The following is a 22,220-nucleotide window of genomic DNA, read 5'->3' on the forward strand; positions in this document are numbered from 1 at the left end:
TCAATATCAGCATCCAAGATGTAATGTTCTAGTTATGAAAAACTAGAAAAAAGTGTTAGAAAGGCATTTCAGATGCTAAGATAGATAATATAGGCTAGTGTTGATCTACACCACCATGCAAAAAACAACAGCGGCATACCAAGCAAATCACAACCTTGTTAAGCAAGAATCATCAAACAGGCTAATACGGGGCAGGAGCAAACCCGAAACCAAAAAATGAAGCGCCGAGGGTGAAATAAAAACAAAAACAAACCTGAACCAAAAAAACATAAGTTGTAAGGGGTCAAAAAACGTGAAATCTGAAATCAATGCATCAATTGATTCATTGGTATATAGAAAAATGACAATAAACCCGTGAAAAAACAACATACCAGGAAAATAGAGCCACCTCATTGAACCACCCGTGGAGAGGGACAACCTCCTGAGAAGTGGAGAGGAATTAAAAAAAAAAGAAAAGAAAAGGAAGCTGGATAAGCAGTAGCAAAGTTTGATAGGAGATAAGCAGAAAGAGAAGCGAAAAGCAAAGGAAAGAAATCGCAAAGAAAGAAAAGAACCAAAGAGATTGGCTAATAGTCTGGGAAAAGAAGAGAAACCAAAATCCCAGTGCAGAAAACATCCGCTCCAGTAGAGAACACACTCCCGCACCCTGGAAAAAAAAAAAAAAAAAAAACAACCTACAAATAAGAGTAAAAAATGCACAATACAAGGACGCACTGAAATCTGAAACAAAGAGAAGAGAGTAACCAGGACAGCATAAAGGAGAACCAAAAAACAAATCAAGGGAGTCGATTGTTGTCATTAAAATTTGGCAAATCCTGTAGGAAAAGAAAGCAAACAGAAATATAAATCCAAGCTAAAGGTGTAGCACAACCAATCCAATAAGCAAGAAAGGGGAAAAAAAGGCAGGGACCAAAGGAAGCACAGTCAATTTTGATGGAGAATATTAGAAGGAAGCAAAATCGAATAAAAGGGACGGGGGAAAAAAACTGCGAAGGACACAGCCCAAACCAAGGTGGCAAAAACTTCAAAGAAAATGAAACGAATTAAAAGAACAAACAAAAGAAGATGGCATCATTACATAAACTATGCTCAGCATCATTACATAATAATATCATAGTCTCTGACAATTGATACAAAGACAGAAGTTCTCTCATGACTGAAATAAGGAGCAGAGTCCTAGAAAAATGGTTCAATAGAGTCATAAACACATAAGAAGTTCAATAAAACAAATCTTAATTACACCAACAAAGAAGTTAAATATAAAATAGAGAACGTTTCTTGTTAAAAAGAACACTCTGGGTAGTGCCAACGGTATGGAAGCTGGTTAGAGGATATAGTCCTGCAATTAAAACCATTAACCGTGAGGTTTCGCGTCCAACAGGCTTTCCCTCCTCCATTTAGCAAACTTCTCCATGTTATTTCTGATTCGATCTGTTCTCAGGATCTCCATGTTGAATTTCCAATGAATATCTCCGGAAATGCTCGCAACGAAGGATTGCTTGACGTCTTTGAGCATGTCGACAACTTGTTTCATATTTAACCTGTGAGCAGGTGACTCTGAACAGCACAATTGAGCCAATCTCATAATGAGCGACAAACAAGCAATTTTTGCATCAAAATATTCTTCCTCATTCTCCATCAAACATGGATCGATCACTCTGGCTATGTGATTTTGTACCAATGACTCCTCCACCCAATTCTTCAAGCTCATTTCTCCATAAAACATTTCATCCGTCGGCTTCTTTCCCGTGAAAGTTTCCATCAGCAAGATGCCAAAACTATAGACATCAGATTTTTCAGAAACAGTTCCATACAGTCCACATTCTGCATGTAAAATTAGAGTTAACGGTAGGATCTGATGACGTTACAGGGTTGTTGTTCAAAAAATTAAATCTAATTAAAAGGTTAACAAAACACTATAAGCTCATGCTTGTTCGAGAGGTGAGGTAAATATGATTGGTTTGATCTACATGGAATAGGTTTGTGAATAATGTGTGAGTGTAACAAGACTATCAAGAAGCATTACCTGGTGCCACATAACCAGTTGTGCACAAAAACTTGCTTTGTTTAGCAGGACCCTGTTCATCTGGACCTAGAATCATGGAAATGCTATAATCACTAACGCGTGCGATAAAATCTTCGTCCAGCAGGATGTTGCTTGGCTTTAAATCACAGTGAATAATAGTCCTTAAACAATCGTAATGGAGGTGTTTGATTGCTGCTGCAGTGTCGATCATCACGTCTAGTCTTTGTAGGATATCCAAGTTGTAATTGTGAGTATGAAGCCACTTTTCAAGGCTGCCATTAACCATGTACTCCATCACCAAGGCTTTAAAATTAATACCATTCAAGCTGCAGAAAATGGTGATAAGATTGGGATGACTGGCATTACACATTACTTCATACTCGACATCGAAACTGCTCGAACTTCTTTCATCTTCCACATCGAAAACCTTTATGGCAACTACCTTTCCATCACTAAGCGTCCCTTTGTATACTGTACCGAAGTTCCCAGAGCCAATTACGTTGCCTTCATCAAACCCATCTGTTGCAAGCCGAAGTTCTTGGCATGTATATCTTCCATAAGTAATTATGTTTGTGCTTGAGGGCATGTTCCTTTTCGGACATCTTAAGAATAGGATTGTGTATAATGCCACCACAACTAGTGTTAATGACAAAATCAATTTTATGAAGAACATAAGGTTTTTGGCTGATCCCCTATGACCAATTTTGCAAGGTGGAACATGTAGGCGTGGTGCACCGCAAAGTTCATTGTTCATCATGTATGACTGAGCTGAGAAGTTTCTGAAAGGTCCCTCACTAGGAATTTCTCCCTGTAGTCCATTGAAAGACACATTAAAATATTTGAGATGCAAGAGTGTCTCTAAGGACTTGGGAATAAGTCCAGAAAGACTGTTATGAGAGAGATCCAAGAACTCCAAGCTTAATGCAAAACTAAATGACCCAGGAATAGGACCTTGCAATCTATTTGTAGCCAAGGAGAGATAAGCTAGATTCTTAAGGTCCCATGTGCTGTTTGGAATTTGACCTGATAACTGATTCCTTGACAAATCAATTTCTTCCGCAACCATCAGTTGTCTGAATACTAACGGGAGAGACCCACTGAGAAAGTTTGACGACAGGTTAAGAACCAAAATACCTGCAAGGTTCCCCAAGGACAAGGGTATTGTGGAAGTGAAGTTATTGGAGCTTAAGTTGAGATGTCTTAAATTTGTCAGATTACCCAAGCATTCAGGGATAGATCCGGAAAGCTTATTTCCACCCAAGGATAAGTCAAACAAGCTGTCCGAGTGGCAAAGGTTATCTGTGATATTTCCCTCTAGTTGATTACCTTGGAGATCCAAAAGTTGGAGATTTGTCAATCTTTCAGTTGTAGTTGGAACTACACTGACCAGTTCGTTGTTTGCCAAGCTCAAAGCTATCAGGCTGCTGAAATTGCCGATTGTATTAGGAATGTTGCCCTTAAGGTTGCATTCGTCTGCCCAAAACTGTTCAAGTGAGGAAGAGAGATTTCCAAAGGAAATTGGAAGGGTGGTATTGATGGGATTAACTGACAAATATATCCTTCTCAGATTCTTGCAATTTTCCAATGCAGAGAGAATACTTAACTGTGGTGTAGAAGACTCGCTCGTCAAATGGTTATTGGCTAGATTGAGCACTTGAAGTTGTCTCAGGTTACCAAGTGTCCCAGGAATAAGACCAGTAAATGAATTGTTGGATAAGTCCACGACAGCGAGAGTAGATGCATTGGAGATGGAGCTAGGAATTGTTCCCTCGAGTTCATTTCCCCCTAGACGAAGCTCCCTTAGGTTCGGCATGACAAGGCCCATGGTTGGAGGAAGACTCCCTGAAAGCAAATTTGCATACATCCCAATAACCTCAATTGCCGATATATTGAAGAGCGCGGATGGAACATTGCCAATTAAAGCATTGTCGTCGATTCTCAATGTTTTCAGGTTGGAAAGGCCACCCAATTCAGGTGGTAACACACCTGCCATAATCAGAATATCAAGGCACAATATCAAGTTTTTTTCACTGAAACTCAATAGAACTAATCAAAACAAGGTAAGTTAGAAAGGGCCAGTTTGGCTTGATCTCACCTGTCAAGTTGTTTTCACTGAGATTTATCTCCTCAATCATTGTACAGTTTCCAATAGTTCTTGGAATGCTTCCTGCAAATTCACCAAATCCATCTTTCTCAAGCACTAGAAGAAAATTTCTGGATAAATAAATGATGAGAGACTATTAATCAAAGATCAGTTTATTGAAGATGCCGGTGAATTTGCAGACATTTTGAGTTTCATAATAATGTTCTGTTTCTAAAGACTAGTCTTATTAACAATGTCCACGGTCATAATCCAGATACAAAAGCTGAAGTACCCTACCAAATCCAGAATGGAAACAAGCACTGCACCTAGAGTTGATAGAATAACTGTTGAAGATGTTTTCTGAGATAAATTCTAATAGGTTCGTAGGCAAGTCCCTTGATAAGAAACAAATTATGGATACCATTTGGCTAGAATCAGGTATGGCCAATGTGAATAATAAGTTCAAACCTTGACATATCATTTTGTAATGCACTTTAGTGCATCTACTTAAAGGCACAAATATCTCAATAATAGATGTTGAAAGAAGAATTCTGAATTCTGTAAAAGGTTACGAGTCCTATAGTCCTCTTGCAAAGGATTTGACATGAAACACCTTCTGGAGCATAGTTACATAGGATGCATAATGCATCTACTGCAGAATCTATGGCAATGTCTATATCCAACACAATTAAGGACATGCTTAAAAATTAAAAAAGAATGGCAGGAGCATACCACTGAGTCGATTCCTGGAGAAATAGATCCCTCGTAATTCAGGGAGATGATTGAAAATATCCATTGGGATTTCACCTGATAGCTCATTGAATCTTAGATCAATTGTATACAGTGAAGATCTGCTGAAGATGCTGGAGGGCATGAAACCATGAAGCTGGTTGTAACTGATATTGATTGTTTGCAATGAGGATATATTCAATAATGATAAAGGTAAATTGCCTATGAAAAAGTTGGCTTCTAGCAGCAAGCTTTTGAGTTTAGGCAAGGAACCTAAGCTTGGAGGAATGTCTCCGGTGAATGAGTTGAATCCGAAGTCAAGATACTCCAGGTGAAGCAAGTTAGCTAACTCATTAGGCAGGGATCCTTGGAAAGTGTTGTTTCTAATGGATAGGAAAGCAAGGAATGAAAGGTTTCCAATCTCTGAGGGGATGTAGCCAGAAAGACTCATGTGAGAAAGATTCAAGCCACTCACTCGGTCGCGCGGAGCACCACAAGTGACACCAATCCAGCTGCATACTGGGGCAGTGGTGGACCAGTTGTTTGCCAAGATGTTATGAGAATCATTAGCAATTTTATCTTTCAAGGCTAGAAGAGAAGTCTGATCGGTGGAATTATTGGTGAGTACCATTCCTACGCAAGCCAGCAGCGAAAAGACCGAGATGAACTCAAGCAAGCAAGTACCCTTCATGGATGTCAGACTGTCAATCGAGATAAATATAGAAGTTACAGTCCGGAAAAACTAACTGTGGAGGGCAAAATCACAGGCCTTCTGAATTCCGTCCGATAAGCTATAACTAGTTTAGGAAGCAGAACTGACAAGAAGGTGCAATGACTATCATTTTCAAGGGCTTGAATATGTTTTCTGTGACATCATCAGTATATTTCGCTTCGTAGGAAATCAAGAAACAACACCTACACTTCTTTAGTCCGTCAGGGAAAATGGATAGAAGTTGACGGTAGGGACAGGGAGAAATGCGAGGAAGGGGAGAAAGAAAATGCTCAGAATTGGGTATGGACCCCCTGGGAGTTCATTAAGCCATGAGCAGAAAGATTTTCAAACAATTGCCGTGTTAAAAAAATCGAGGAAAAGACTGCGTAGACCAACTATGGAGGTACCTAAGCATTGATGCTGATGCAAGTGCGCTGTATTCTTTCCAAATGTTGAAGAGTATATAATTTTCCACTCACGAGCCTTCTTTGTAATTTCCATGATGGCTACGGACAAATAAAAATAAAGGGGTCGAGTAGAAAACAAAGTCTTGGTCTTCCTCTTCACCATGGTCTTTTCAGTTCTTTTCAGTATTATTAAGCTTTTCAAAAAAAATTATTTGAAAGAATTTTTTTTTATTTTCATATCGAGTATTAATAGGGTATTCTAGTCTTTTTTATATAAAAATTATAATAAATTTTTAGCAAATTAGATTTAAATATTTTGAAAGTCTTTTCATAATTATTATGCTCTTTGATTTTTAAAGGCTTTGATTTATAACTAATTCAGTTATATTTTTTCTCCCTTCTAATACAGTTGGTATTAAAATTGAGTTACCTGTTAACCTTAAAAAACCTTTTAATATTGAGACTTTTAACAATTTCATTTATATAATTATTTGTTAGAATTCAAATCTTGTTATATTGAAGGAAGAAATTAAGTATACAATTGTTAGATTAATTATGTTCGTCTAATTTTACATCTTTTATCTAATCCAAAGTAGCCGATCTTTCTTGTTATGTTTCTCAAAAATAAAATAAATTAATTACGACAGAGAGTTGGAATTCACATCTTTAACCCCCAATCAGTTTAATGTTGAGAAAAATAATCTAGAATAACTTTTGTCGCTATTATCAAAATAGATGTGGCCCTCCAAAATTCCAAAAAAAAAAAAAAAAACAAGAAGAAGAAGAAGGTAAAGGTTGAAGGAGGAAGAAGCAGAGCATATGGCCGAAGCAGCGGTTTCCTTTGTTATACAAAGGCTGGCTGATTCGCTTGACAAACTTGAATTTCATACCGATGTGCGTAGAGAAGTAGAGCGGTTACAAGATGAACTCAGGAGGATGCGTTGCTTCTTAAGAGATGCTGATGCAAAGCAAGATGTGGACGAGAGAGTGTGTAATTGGGTGTCTGATATCAGAAATGTTGCTTATGATGCTGAAGATCTCATTGACACGTTTACCCTGAAGATTAGTCCTCTGAAGAAGAAGCATTTTATCAGAAGATACACTTCCCTTGTTAAGGAGTGGAAACAAAGATCCCAGATTGCCGAGGGTCTTGCTGCCCTCCGTTCCAGACTCCAAGATATCTCTGCCAGCCGTGATACTTACGGTATCCAAAACATTGGAGAGGGGACCACTACTGCAAGTGAGACAATGAGGAAGCTGAGAAGATCATCTCCTCGCAGCGAGGAAAGGGATATTATTGGCTTGGAGAATGATACGGCTAAACTGGTGGAGCAACTTATTCAAATGGGGGATCGTTGGAGTGCTGTTTCTATAGTTGGAATGGGTGGTATTGGTAAAACCACTCTTGGCATAAAGATATATAATCACGGTGCCATCAGGGCTCGCTTTCCTTCCCGTGCTTGGATTTATGTATCGCAGGAGTTTAGTGCAAGAGATATTCTGCAGCGAGTCATAAGACAAATTGCATCGCCGAGAGAAAGGCTTGAAGCTTTGACAGATGAAGAGTTGGAGGACTTGGTGTACGAAAATCTACGGAGGAAACGCTATCTGGTGGTTTTGGATGATATCTGGAGCACCAAGGCCTGGGATTGCCTTAAAAAGGCCTTTCCCGTGGATAGAAGTAACGGTAGCAGATTGTTGCTCACAACTAGGAACAAGAATGCTGCTCTGCATGTGGATCCTCAAACTACTCCCTATGATTTGGAATTCCTAAGTAAACAGAACAGTTGGGAGTTGTTCTGCAAGAAAGCATTTATTGATGGCAGTGGCACAACTTGCTCACCCTTATTAGAGGAAATTGGGAAAGAGATTGTGGAGAGATGTGCTGGTTTACCACTGGCCATTATTGTAATTGGAGGTTTGCTATCAAGAAAAAGGAGGCCTAGCGAATGGGAAAGAATCCTTAACAACTTGGATGCACATTTTGCTCGAGACCCAAATGGCGTTTCCGCGATACTTGCTTTGAGCTACAATGACTTGCCATTTTACTTGAAATCTTGCTTCCTTTATTTAGGCCATTTCCCAGAAGATTATTCTATTCATGCCCATAAATTATTTCGGCTATGGATTGCAGAGGGTTTGATTCCACAGCAAGGAGAAAGAATGGAGGATGTTGCAGAAGATTACTTGAACGAGCTGATACAGCGAAACATGGTTCAAGCAGAAAGAATGAGTGTCAACGGGAGGGTCAAGCAATGTCGTTTGCATGATCTGCTACGAGACCTCTCCACCTCGAAGGCGAAGGCACAGAATTTTCTTCAGATTCCGGGTGATGAAAACTCCACATCTTTGGCTAGATGTCGTCGCCATCCAATATATTCTGATTATCATTTGTCTAGCTTGGGATTTTTCAGTCCACACCTCCGTTCCCTCCTCTTCTTTAGAGTTGTCACTAGAGTTCGTTATCGATATTTCACTGGTAGAAATGTCTACGGTTTTTGTGAATTATCAAATGCCAGTTTTGACTACATTAGCAGGAATTTCAGACTGTTGAGAATCCTAGAGTTGGAGGGTATATCATGTGGCAGAATTCCAAGCACAATTGGTGATCTGATACATTTGAGTTACTTGGGATTGAAGGAGACTAACATACAAGTGCTTCCATCAACATTAGGCTCTCTGTGTAACCTGCAAACTCTTGATATTGCAAGAAATCTTCACCTTAGGATAGTTCCTAATGTCATTTGGAACATGAGAAATTTGCGACACCTTTACATGTGTGGGCAATCTGGCGGGTTCCTGAGAATCGACAACCTTAAGCATTTGCAGACTCTGTCAGGGATTGATGTCAGCAGATGGAAACAGAACAACTCTGCACATCTAACCAGTCTTCGAAAATTGAAGATGAGAGGAAACTTGAGCTCAGACACAATTGCAATATTTGATTCCATTTCAGCACTTTTGCAACTTCGATCCCTCTACCTGCGTGCTGAAGGTGCTGAGTTTCCTACACTGAGTCAACTTGGCTCTCTTCACTCCCTTGTCAAGTTGCATTTGAAAGGTGGGATAACACGGTTGCCCAGTCTGCAAGAGTTTCCACCGAATCTCTCCCAGTTAACATTAGAATACACCCATCTTGAGCAAGAATCCATAGAGGTTCTAGAGAAGCTTCCAAAGTTATCGATTTTTAGATTAAAAGCAAAGTCTTACAGTAAAGAAGAACTGGGAATCTCTGCCAATGGGTTTCCTCAGTTAGAGTTCCTAGAGTTCAACAGCTTGGAATCCCTGACAGAATTGAAAATAGAAGCAAGTGCATTGCCAAGGCTTGAAATATTTCAAATTGTCAATTGCAAGGAGCTAAGAATGCTCCCTGAAGAGATGAAACTCGTGACTAGTCTCCATGAATTGGTTGTTCAAGATATGCCAAGATTCTTTGTACGTAGACTTCAAGGCGTAGATCTTCAGAAAGTCCAGCATATTCCTTCGATTAGATGTATGTGATTGGCTATAGCTGTGTTTATGATATTCATGTCTCACCTGCAATGTCAGCCATATCATATGTATGTAAAATATTTCTCAACAAAATTTGTCATTTATTCAGTTGATTCATCTGTCCTTGCCGATCTACCTATAACGTACACATTTTCTCACATTTGAATTGTATTGAAACTTCTTGCCGTTTTGTGTATAAAGATGATATTTTGCCTGAGAATCATATATGCTATTTTTATCTTCCATTTTTTTCATGCGTTGCAGGACTCAAAACTCTCACTAATTTCTTTGCCCTTCAAGATCAGGCCTCTATGAGGGGCAGTCATTTTCCTTACAGCAGGTGATTCAATTTGTCATTGGAATAGGGCTCAAAAACGAGAAATACTAATGGGCATGAAGTCAAATACATTTGATGGCTCAACTGGATTTTTCCCTTCTGTAATAGAATTGCCTCACCATTTTCTCTTCGTTGCAACTCAAAATACACAAGTTATAAATGCAGATCACTACCATTAACAAATCACAAAGAGCCACAACACTTTTACTTAGCTTGAAAACTATTTCCATGATCATATCAGGAAGATTGGAGCAACATAGATTTGTCAAAAGCAAAAATTCAAAAATGAGATCAACCTCACCGTCTATTAAAAATAAATAAACAAGATTACAGACATTTACTAATCAAACTTGCACTGCCCATAACATAGTAGCCATAAAACCAAGAAAAACCATTACAATAGAATCCCTTCCGCCATAGACAGACCCTGCTGAAGTTGGAAGAATAACAGAGGCAGGGTTGTTGCTCTTAGAAGAAGGTTGTGAATTAGTACCCCCTGGATGTGCTTGTGGCGCGCTGGTCGGTGAATATGCTTGATTGCTTGCTACATTTACCTGAAGCTTCAATCCTCCTAGACAATGTAACTTGTTGCCACAAACGAAGTACCTCGTTCCAGGGTTTGTCAATGACACAGTTGTGTTCCCAGTAGTGAATGTTCTAAGAACATTGGTCGTGTTGCAGCTGTCGAAATCTTCTTTCTTTACCTCATCAACACTGTGGGATGAAGAGTATTGAAACACTGCAAACATTAACAGGAAAAAAAAAAAATCAGTCCTGTAGCCATTCAATTCTTTCTACTTTTTCTCTGGTGAGTAAAACATTAACCATGTTGTAAAATACTTACTTAGAAGGTCCCCAACAGCAAATGTCTTGTCCTGGGCCCACGTACCCATGTCAGTGCTTATGTCCCAGCCTGAATTATCACCTACGATGTAGGTTGCTGCCTTGCATGTTACTGCTAGGCCGAGAACAACAAGAGAAAAGACCAAAACCAGCTTACCCATCGATAAATGAACAAGTATATGGCAACCACGAGAGGGAGATGATTAACAATAGCTTGTATATATATGTGAAAGTTGATTAAGATCAGATGACCTAACTTCAAATTTGCGTGACTTGTGTTAGTTTCTTTTTTCTTTTCTTTTTTGAGTTTATTTTATACAAAATGGTTTATTTGAAAAAATGAGTGAAAGAATAAAATTTCCCCATTGCCCTTTCAATTTATACATCTACTCCAAGAAATTGAAAGGACACAAGACTAAAGAGAATTTGGCTAAAGACATTCTTATTTCTTATTTTAGAACTCAATTCAACGTGAAAGGAGCATTTTCCTCCACCTACATTAAATGAAGCTTTTAATTAATTTAAAAAATGGCGTGCGCTCGTGCTCCATCTATTAAGAACAGGGTGATTCTCCAAGTTCTATATTTTGGTCATTTTAATCCCTTCACTATTCTCTTAGGCACACCAGCCCCTATACTTTCTGTTCATGGTTGTTCCAGTCCCTTTGTATAAATTATGTCACTACATGGCTACCATGTGTCGCCACAGATGCACTTACAAGTGAAGATAAGGACCTGCAAAATGACAAGTTGAAAGTATAAGGACTGATGAGCTGAAATGAGCGACTAAATTGTAGTTGCCCTCCAAAACATCCACAAATTTAACATTTTGTCTCTTGTTAGATGGATTGGTCTTAAGATATGGTCAGTAATTCCTCAGTCGATGAGGGTGGTCGAACCATAACCCGCGGTGGGATCACAATTTCTATTCATTTTCTTTTTAGTTGGTGAGGTGGGTGAGAGCGAAAGGTTTGGCTGTTATATGGAGGTTGAACCCCTTCCAACCCCGCAATTTACGGTGTCCCATGTCTACCGGCGAATCGCACAACACATTGAAATGGTTGCTTGAAGAACAGGAGATGATATAGTCAAAATAAATTATACGAAAGTAAAAGAAACAGGAGGAGGAGGAGGAGGAGGAGGAGTTCCAACGTATCCGTTGGTTTAGACACATATTTGCATACGCAAAACACAACTCTTGTTTTAAGATCATGGTGATATGGAAGACTTGATGAAAAAAATTGTATAAATCCTTCTGAAAATAACACATGCATTGCTCAAAAGACACATGATATATGATATTGGTGAAAAAAATAGCAAATTGAATTGACCGAGTAGAAGACACAGTAGCTTCAAAAAACTTCCAAGACCTCAAGTCATTACATCAGAAACAATCTACAAATTGTGCAACAAAACTAAAACAAAGCGTGTATGTTTGACAGGGGTGAATTGCTGCATCCAGACCAAACATCCCAACAGTAGGCCATGTGAAGTGGAAGCACAATGCACTTGGTCAATTCTGGACATCAGACATGCATATCGATAGAATTTTCCAGTCTCTAGGGATAATAGGACATGAATTGTACACTGAACGCAAGTAATGCTGCAAGTGAGAAAGGGTTTTTTTTATATGATTGAGTTTGTTTTAAAGTATTTTTGTTTGAAAGTATATTAAAATTTTTATTTTTAATATTAATATATTAAAATGATTAAACAATATAAAAAAAAATTAAAAACAAAAAAAACTCAAAGCTCATAAATGGAGTGGGATTTTGAAAATGAACCGCTGGTTTTGAAAATCCTGAACAGAGTGGGAAAAAAAACTATGATACGTGATTTTAATGATAATCATTTGAGATATTAGCCCTTAATGATTATTGATTCACTATTGAGCTGAAACTATATTAATGTCATGTAAGTCATGATTTACAGGTATGGACATCCCTAATGTTGTTTTGCGAGTCCTGTAAGGATATTCAACATTTAATACAAAATATCAACCATACAAAAAGTAGGTGGAATAATTAATTCGAGGACAGGCTTATCCTGTCCAGCCCTATGCTTTCAAGTATCCAGGTTTGTGCTTTTTGATAGAGACTGATTGATTCTGAATCAATTAGGTTATCTTACATCCTGGATCCAATGGGATTAAATAGGTGTAATTTATACTCGAGCTTTGGACCTTTAAGGACGTTCCATAACCCATTAATTTTTTAGACTCGAGCCTTAATCGTATCATGAATAAAGTATTGTAGGTGTAAATTTCAGTCCATGACCATATGATGCAGAAAAAGGTGGATGGTGTGTTTCAAAATAATGGCTAAAATCAGATTTTTTTCTTAGCATCTAAACATATATTCAGGTTTTAGGTTTTCTCTCTAAAAATCATCAATTTAAGTTTCAGAAACCTCAGAGCTATTAGAAGCTTATATGGTCGTTAATTTCAGAACTCGTGAAATTAATTAAAGTGCAAACAAGCTGATTCGGACACCCATATTAATAATAATAATAAAAAAAAAAAACAAAGTAATGTAATTTTATGGCTATACTTGATTTCTGGTATTTTCATGATGTAGCCATGAAGCAAGGGCCTGACTTCTGGCAACAAAGAAATATCAAACAAGCTTTTGCATGTGTGCGATTTGATCAAGCAGTTCATAATCGTGATGCTCTGTCCTCGTCAAGAAAATAACAGGCCTCGATGCCAGCAGCTTTGAGGAGGGTACAATACAAGTGGGCTTGTGGCTTAGCACATGGTCAACAGACTAACAGAGAGACTCCCTTGGCCTAGTTGATTTTACAGGTGCATTACATGCCAAATCCATTTCAATCTACAAGCTGTATAAATCCACATCTTTCCATTATTTTCCGGCAAAGAGTTAATCTTTTGTTTTCTAGTTTTATGGATTGCTGGATGGGATAAAAACTAGATATTTTTCCTGGTTTTGACACAATGTCCACGTCCAAATAACAGGGAAATTAACATTTTACAGCTTTTACTCTTCAAACTGGTCTGGATACAAGCTTAGGAATCAAGTCTAATCGTAACTTTTGACACAAGATATTCCCCAATTTTTATCTTACCTGCATATCCTTTGGTGCTCTTTTGAGCCTTTTCTGAAAGGTTTTTTGGCTGGGGTTTTGAAATGCAAGAAAAGGAGAGCTCGTGCTCATTTACATGTGGCAACACTGCTCAAGAGAGGGGCTTGTCATATGAGCCTGATTGTTTTATTTCTAACAAATTCTTTATTATATTTCTAACGTTGTTCCTTATGGTTTATTGTACAAGAAACGTGTTGATATCATATTTTAATGGCTTTGTGGATGTTGATTGGGTTGGTTATCTATCTGCTCGAAGTTCTTGAAACTGAAACTTTACGGACCAAAATGATTTTTTAACATGAAAATGAAAAGGACTCTATTTGATATTTTATTTTTAATTTGATCATTCTTCTTTTTAATTATTTTGTATATATAAATTTAAATCATCATCATCGTTTTGGCTTTATGTTTAGGAACATCCTCGTATGAACTTCGAGAGTTGAACGGAAATATTTAGGAAACAGATTTGGGAAATTTTCTAGAAAAGACAAATCAGTATGATTTTGTCGGCTAATTGAGCTGAAATCAATTATTGATGGTAAAGTCGAATTTCAACTCTAAAATCTGTTATCGACGCCAGGCCTTGCTTGTAATTGCACCATGGTAAACAATCCGTAGTTGGGGTCAAGGCACAATATCATTCTGCAGAAGAGAAAAAACATGTTATGAGCTTGGACACAATGCTTATTGTATCAAATCACAGAAAGAAAATTATTAGTTTATAGTTAATCTAATTGATAAAATCATTTTGTGAATTATATAGTAACATATCAAACTTCCCTTGTTCGAGCATTCATTTCATGGTTGATTTTAAAAAGAAAATAATTGCTGATCGAACATAAACAATTTAAAAAAAGAAAATCGAAGAATATGCAGCTAGCTCTCGTCAAATTCAATTTCCTTCGAGCAATGCTTTTGTTTTCCAATATCATAATCATGATGACGATGATGATTGCTCTTACTGTCCTATACAGGACACGAACATTCTGTGGATAAAAAAAATGAGAGGACACGGAGGGTACGTGCGACGTCAAGACGAAGCTCGAACAGCCTGACTTTGGTTTTGAATGATATGGATGATTCATTGATTTTGGTTTGTGGGTTTTGTATGTTATTCAATTTTATGATTTCGGTTTAATTTTTTTTTTTTTTTGGACAGTGATTATTTGTTTAAGCTTTTGCTAATTGGGGATTCTGGCGGTGGCAAATCATGTCTGCTTTTGATATTTTCTGGAAGTCATTTTTTTTTTTTCCTGAACTCATTAAATTGTGAAGATTCGATGTGTTGAACTGGGTGTAATTTTTTGTGCTTGAGCTAATATTTTTACCTCAATTTTTGTGAATGAGATTATATTCTACTATGAATATGTTTGTTGAGACTCTTTCTTGGTAAAGATCTCCTCCCTCTTTTGCATCACCTGGTCTTTAATTTTGCTGGTATCTTGTGTCTTAAGCTGAGATCGAGGCAACATTTCTGTTTCTTTTGCTTTGATTTTTGTCCTTGTGAAACGTTTCATCTCTTATTTATATTCAAGTTCATGGTGTTATTCTTTAAGTATACAAGCTTTTCTTGTATGCAAACAAGGGGAAATGGAAGCTCGAGAAGATGTTGTGGAGAATTACATGTCTTTCTGCTGTGATATTAGCTTCTGAATTTTATAGTTATTTATGCAAACTCGCTTCTTCTTTTTTATCTTTCCAGTGCAGGATGATTCGTATCTGGACATTTACATCAGCACAGTTGGAGTTGACTTGCGAGCACCAGAGAGGTATCGATGCTCGCAAATGCTATTCTGATCTGCGAATGTGACTGATAAAGTGGATTTTCTGTTTCTGTAGAAAATTCGCACCGTGGAGCAAGATGGAAAGACCATTGAACTTTACACATGGGATTGTGGCCTAGTGGTTGAAGGGACTTGTTCCCTTTTTTCATATCAGGGTTCAAGCCCCACTTGTGTACGTCTGTCACCCTTGCGGTGCCTTACATGTTCACTGGGCTTGCAGGATGTTCAGTGAGCTCCGAGATTAGTTGTGATGCGCACAAGCTGACTCGGACACCTCGGTTACCCAAAAAAAAAAAAAAGACCATTGAACTTCAAATTGTAAGATACTCTTTCCATATTCTGAGATATTGTTTGTTTGGTTTTCAGGGGAAATCTAATTGCGGTGAACACCTCAAGTTTTAAATATATGCTCAAATCTAAACGAGATTTGAGCATATATTTATAGGTCTAGCCGTCTAGGTTTCCTTTACTATAGCAACACGTATCCTGGTTATATATTTGTCAATTTTATTAAGAAAATCTTGTCATTAAATATTTAGTTAGTGTTTTTTATTATGGTTCAATTGTAATTTTTTTTAAAAATACAATTTTATTTAGCTTGAAATTAATTATTTTATATTTTTTTATCTGATGTGTTGATATAAAAAATAAATTAAAAAATATTATTTTAATGTGTTTTCAAATAAAAAATATATTAAAAAATAATTTCTACCAAACTTTCAACAAACACTTAAAATAATCTTTTTTTTTTGTGTGTTACTTTAAAATGGTTGAGATTTTAAATGATTTAGTGGATGATAGTTTATAGTTTTTGTTTTTAAGTGTGTTTTAAAAATGCATTTTACTTTAAAAAATATTAAATTTATGTTTTAGTGTTTTTTATGATTTTAATGCACTAAGATAAAAAATTAAATAAAAATATAAAATAAATTAATTTTATGTATTTTCAAATAAAAATACTTTTTAAAAGCATAACACCAGACTCTTATTCATATGAAATATCAACCATTTGATTTTTTCAAAGCATACCCTAATTATGCTTAAAGCAACCATATGATGCCACATTTTGTGATATTTTTTTTCAATATATATTTTGTTTTTTGGATTATAAACCTGCTTCTATAAACTCGAGTACGTGTCTGATATTTTTTTATATTTATTGCGTGTTTTTCACTTTGAGAAAAAGAGACTTACTAATTAAAAAAAAATAAGAAAATAAAGAAACAAAAGGAAGTTACAGTGTACAATATCTCTCTTTCTTAGTGTTTGGTTAGTTTTACGACGTGAAGTGTTCTTTTTTTCAATAAAAAATATATTAAATTGATTTTTTTATTTTTAACATCAACATATTAAAATTAATAAAAAATCATTAAAAATATCAATCTAATAATTTTTCAAGCTTAATATACTTTTAAAACGTTCATAAATAGAGTTTCAAACCCAAAACAAATGGTGTTACAGTTTGACAGGTGGAATCTAATTAAATACAACCCATATTCATAGCGTTTTCACATTTTGGTCTTTGCACTTAATTTCTTTTAAATTCTATTATTTCAAATTATGTTTATATTATTTTTATATGATCTAATTTGCAAAATATATTTTAGATTTGTTGTGAAGAAACAATTGAAGGAAGAAGGATCAGGATCGATGCTAATAAAAGTGTTAAATGTATTACAATACCATCCTTCACTTCCAATTAGAAAATATATTAGAGATTTGGCGGTTGTTTGTGTAATATTTACCAGTTCAATTGTTAAATAAGCCTATCTCCTACTATCATCAGGAACAAGTTTTTTTTGTCGATGTTTCTCCGTGAGGCTGAATTATTTTTTTGAATAAAAAATAATGTTTAGGTATTAAAAATAGATATAAATAAATAAATTGTTCATGACAGATATATAAAAACACTAATCACGGTTAAGCTAAAACGGAAACATTCTATCAAACTTGTAGTCTAGATTATATGACTAAAATAATTCAATTAAAAAAAAATAGAAAGCCTTTTAAAAAAAATATGTTAATTTTTTAAACTCACCCTAGTTATTAAACTTAAAACACCAAATCTAAAAAAATGACGAAGTTCAATTTATAAAAAATATATATATTAAATGATGAAATTGAAAAAAAAATTATAATCATACAAAACAATTTTAAAAAATAAGAATTCAAAAAATCAAAATCAAAATTACTATCACAACTGTTATTAATAAATAATATCATCATTATTAATATTATTATTATGATCATCATCATCATCATTATTAATACTACTACTACTATTATTAATACTACCATGACTATCATTATAATTATTATTGTTGTTATTATTGAAAAAAAAATAAAAACCATAAACTTGATTTGAAAGATATAATTCAAAACTATAAAAACTTATATAAAAAAGCCAAGAAAAACAATAAAACTCAAGAGAAAATGAACCAAATTGAAATCATTTTATCATTAAAAAAACCAAATTCATAAACTTGATTTGAAAAATAAAATTGAAAGACATAAAAACTTTGAAAAAAAAACAAAGAAAAAAAAAGTAGAAGAATTGAATCAAAATACCTTATATATATACAAATTAAAAAGTAAGAGTTAAATTGAAAAGAAATAAAACCAAATAAAAAAACAATAATCAAAGCTAAAAGATCTAAATTTGAAAAACAAAATAACAAAGAGGACCATAATGTATTTACAGAGATATGAGAGAAAAATGAAGGAAGAAGAAAAAATGATCATAGGCAACACTTGCCACATTTGAAGTACAAACACAGTCTATAATAAAAGAGAAGATGGAGAGAAATTGACTAAAACAACGAAAGAGAGTTTTTGGCCGTCAAAAACCGCTGCATGCACCGCCTAATATGTGTGGCTGTTCCAACATGCCGACACTTGTTTTGCATGTGCTGACAATTTTTTAATTAAAAGTCATTATTTTGAAGGGAAATCGCATTATTATCCTCAACCAAACTTATAGTTAATAACAAAAAACTAGGCCCAAACACCTCTAACTATAACGAACTAAATGTCTTGCATCTAAGAATACATGTGTAAATCTATTGTATATAAAAAATATCTAAATACTCATATACGAGAGACCACTAATTTTTTGACTTTTGAGGAGTATTTTAGTTATTTTACTATTCATAAAATATTGAATAAATACAAATATCTCTAAAAAAATCAGTAATAATTAATATACTTTTTGAAAATACCAAAATAACCTTGGTCAAGAGCCATATAATTTTTTTATAGAAATGATAAACTAATTATTATAGTAATGAACAATAAAATATGAGAGGGGTTATGGTGAAACCTCCCTCTATTTTATTTGTTTGTTAATGTTTTTATTAAGATTGTCATCGGAGAGTTTAACGTGACATGTAATTGTAGATGTAAAATTAATGAAATGACAAATTATTTATTGATTACCGACATGAAGGTTCTTTACCATTCACAAAAAGCATTTGATATGCATCTGTAAACATCGAATCCAGTACGGACATGGACATGAGATACCTAAATAACTATAAAGTATCCGTCGTCAATAGCATCTTTGAAATTTAGGGACTAATTTATCAAAAATAAATTAAAAGAAAAAAATCAAGATCAAGAAGAAAACTAAAAGAGCTACACTGTAGAGGGTTGAACTTTGCAGTCTCGGCTTGATTGTGGATTACAATATTTATTTATTTTTTTCCTTTTGATTATTATTTTTTCCCCATTGCATCCAATCATGTGCTGTTTTTTATGTTTTGTGAGCTGATAATCTCTTATCCTGGGGGGGGGGGGGGTTAGATTTTAAAGTTTTTATAAGATTTAAAATTTTGATTGTAGAAAAAATTAATGAGTATGGTTTGAATTTGTAGTGTAGAGATAATTAAAAGAAAAATGATAATTTAGAAGTAAAAAAAAGGGGATGGCTATTCTCGGACTGGCACAAAAAATTATGTGTTGTCCATGTATTTCCCTTCAACTTCTATTCTGGTCCTCTAAGTTTTTGAACTTTCAATTGTAATCCAAAATTTTATTTATTTGCTTTTCAATACATGCGTTCCCGAGAGGAGAGAGAAATTGAGTGTGTTTAGTATTGTGGTAGCTGTTGTGGTTGTGATTTGAAAAAAGTTGTTTTATAAAAAGTACTTTTAGTTGAGGTTGATTTGAAAAAATAGGTATTTGGTTAAAACTATGGTTGAAATTGAAGGTTGAAAAAAAAGTAATTTAATGTGTTTGGTTAAGAATGCTTTTGAAATTGAGGTTATAAAATAATTTTAAAAAATAAATATTAATATTGATGGTTTTAAATTTAAATATTGTAAAATTAATTACTCCTATTACATCATGAAAAAAATAATACTTTATATAAAATATTTTTTATTATTTCATTAAACTATTTATAATTCCATTACGTATGAAATTCATTTGATAAGAACTACAGTTTTTATAATTTTTTGAGCGTGTAATAAAATTAGATAAAATATTATCAGATATAAAATTGATATTAATATGCGAATGAATTTAATTCACTCTATAGTAGTTTTTCGAGAGAAAAAAATATTGTTCACATCGCGAATGAATTTAATTCTCTAAACTAGTTTTTTTTTTTTAAAAAAAAATTAATACAATTAACACACTTAAAAAAAAAAAAAAAAACCTTCGGACAGTACAATTCACTCATGGACAGTGCAGTGAATTTACACTGTTCATTATTTTTTATCCGCTACGGTGTATGAAAAGCAGGTTTTTGTAACTCTTCCTTTACAACGTTTTAAACGTAAAAATCACATGGGTTTCCATGCACAGTAAATCAATTTTTTTTTATTACCAAACGGCTACGGACTGCGTTTTAAATAAAACGCAGCCGCAGCCACGCAGACAAACGAAGTCAAGTCATTAATGGACTAAGGAAAAAAGAGAGAGCTATAGATTGACTATTTTTTAGTAATAAAAAAATATAATCATTGTTTTAATGGATTTCATTTAATAAAAGGAGTATAATTTATATATTTTTTATATTTTCTATTATTGGAATAGAAAGATTAGGACTCGTAAAGTTTTTATAATCCGGTTAAATTTCTATTCTTTAACTAATTAAATGTTGATTTAAGGTTAAATTGGGTTTATTAAGGTTTTTAAAGGGTTTTCCAAATGAAAAAAATTTGAAAATTATTTTTTTGGATCCTGTAAGTAAGACCTTGACTTTCTAACCACTTTTTAATTGTTGCAATCTAGATTATAAAATAACATGTTTTTTGTTTTATATTTTTTAAAAATAAATAAATAAAAGGATGAATAATAATAATAATAAAAAAATAGACGTGCGGATCTAACCTTCTGGACGCAATGCATTCTAGATTTTCTTTCTTTTCTGTTAGGTGTGCTCTTTTATGTGGATTTTTTTTCAACATTTTTTTTTAATTTAAAAGCATCATAAATAAAATACTTGACATTATATTTAGATTAGTAGTTATTTTTTCTATAATTTTAAATAATATTTTACTTTTTTACGAGAATGATAGCAATTTAATTTTCAATAATACATGACATGCAAAAAAAATAATATCTGCTCATGGATATTTAATTTTAATAAGTGTTTTGTTTTTTTTATTTTTTTGATAGATTTTGACATGATTTTATCACATTATTTTTTACCTTCAATCACAAAATATTAAGACATTGTTTTGATTTTTTTATATTGAAACTTGCTTTTGAGACCACAATGAATTTTCATTTAAAAGATAATATTTATGATTAAAAAAAAATGTTATCAATAATAATAAAAAAAAAGATACATCACTAAGAAAATAAAGTTTAAATTAGAGAAATCCCTTTTTTTCTACTTATTTTAAATAATTGAAACTCTTAACAAACCTTTTATTTTAATTTTGGTTGTCTTTTATTAAAAAAAAATAGACTACTAATAAAAAGTTATTTCATTATTTTTAAGAATATCAAGTCTTTTTCATGGTGATATTATCGATAGATTTATGAATACTTATTTATTAGTCTAATATGAAGAATTTTTAAAATAATTTGCTCATTAATATTAAATAAAAATAAAATATATATTTTTTAAAAATATTTTATTGTAAAACTTTTATGTATTTTTCTTAAATTTATTATTCCCATACTTTTTCATGTAGTTGAGAGAAATGATTGATTCATTATTTTTTAATTGATATATACTTTTATGATTATAATAATTTTTTATTTTACAATATGTTTTCATGAAAAAATTTGTAAATAAGAAAATTATTGGTTTTTAAATATATATTTTTTCTTCTTGAGTCTATATTATCGTATTTTTCTTGATAGATGTTTTTTTTTTATTAAATGAACTATGCTGCAATGAAAAAAAATTATTTTTTTATCAAAACTACATGAATTAGAGAAGGCAATTTTAAGAAAGATAATACATTTTTTCTCAATAATTTATGATTAAATAAAAAATAAATTTTAAGAAATAAACTTAACAAACTTAGTTTCACGAATGATTTACCATGAATTGGTTTGACGTACAAAACGATGAAGTTTTAATGTTTTGTTTCTCCAAAGTAAACTCATCTTTTTTAAAAAAACAAAATAATAATTAAAGTATTAACTGGATCAACTTGGTCACCCTAAAAATTCACGCGATTTTAGTTCGAAACTCGGCGCAAGCCATAGCCTCGGTTGATGAGTCACCACGAGTAGGTGCATGACT

The 22,220-nt window shown here is 33.7% G+C and overlaps 3 protein-coding genes across 3 annotated transcripts; 1 reads left to right on the forward strand and 2 right to left on the reverse strand.

The window, feature by feature from the left end:
* Positions 1-1,083: 1,083 nt before the first annotated feature.
* Positions 1,084-5,957, reverse strand: LOC118049107 (uncharacterized). Its single transcript, XM_035058992.2, has 4 exons — positions 4,842-5,957; positions 4,122-4,193; positions 2,027-4,012; positions 1,084-1,824 (listed from the first exon to the last, which is right to left on the reverse strand). Exons 1-4 carry the CDS (start codon positions 5,527-5,529, stop codon positions 1,355-1,357), a joined length of 3,216 nt encoding a protein of 1,071 aa, XP_034914883.1. The 5' UTR covers positions 5,530-5,957; the 3' UTR covers positions 1,084-1,354.
* Positions 5,958-6,690: 733 nt separating this feature from the next.
* Positions 6,691-9,964, forward strand: LOC118049109 (putative disease resistance protein At1g50180). The gene has a single exon (XM_035058995.2). It carries the CDS (start codon positions 6,777-6,779, stop codon positions 9,456-9,458), a length of 2,682 nt encoding a protein of 893 aa, XP_034914886.1. The 5' UTR covers positions 6,691-6,776; the 3' UTR covers positions 9,459-9,964.
* A 100-nt stretch (positions 9,965-10,064) lies between these two features.
* LOC118049110 (stellacyanin) lies at positions 10,065-10,834 on the reverse strand. Its single transcript, XM_035058996.2, has 2 exons — positions 10,631-10,834; positions 10,065-10,525 (listed from the first exon to the last, which is right to left on the reverse strand). The coding sequence occupies exons 1-2, from the start codon at positions 10,788-10,790 to the stop codon at positions 10,131-10,133; spliced, it is 555 nt and encodes a 184-aa protein (XP_034914887.1). The 5' UTR covers positions 10,791-10,834; the 3' UTR covers positions 10,065-10,130.
* Between the last annotated feature and the right edge of the window lie 11,386 nt (positions 10,835-22,220).

The sequence above is a fragment of the Populus alba genome, chromosome 3, assembly GCF_005239225.2.
Source record: "Populus alba chromosome 3, ASM523922v2, whole genome shotgun sequence".
NCBI classification, from domain to species: domain Eukaryota; kingdom Viridiplantae; phylum Streptophyta; class Magnoliopsida; order Malpighiales; family Salicaceae; genus Populus; species Populus alba.

Bases quoted from the DNA above. Each gene is read 5' to 3' on its own strand.
- LOC118049107 (XM_035058992.2), bottom strand. From the start codon at position 5,529: ATGAAGGGTACTTGCTTGCTTGAGTTCATCTCGGTCTTTTCGCTGCTG. The intron at 4,013-4,121 runs GTGAGATCAAGC...TGATTATGGCAG, and splicing joins CAGTGAAAACAACTTGACAG to GTGTGTTACCACCTGAATTG. The intron at 1,825-2,026 runs GTAATGCTTCTT...TTTTACATGCAG, and splicing joins AACTGGTTATGTGGCACCAG to AATGTGGACTGTATGGAACT.
- LOC118049109 (XM_035058995.2), top strand. From the start codon at position 6,777: ATGGCCGAAGCAGCGGTTTCCTTTGTTATACAAAGGCTGGCTGATTCG.
- LOC118049110 (XM_035058996.2), bottom strand. From the start codon at position 10,790: ATGGGTAAGCTGGTTTTGGTCTTTTCTCTTGTTGTTCTCGGCCTAGCA. The intron at 10,526-10,630 runs GTAAGTATTTTA...TAATGTTTGCAG, and splicing joins TGCTGTTGGGGACCTTCTAA to TGTTTCAATACTCTTCATCC.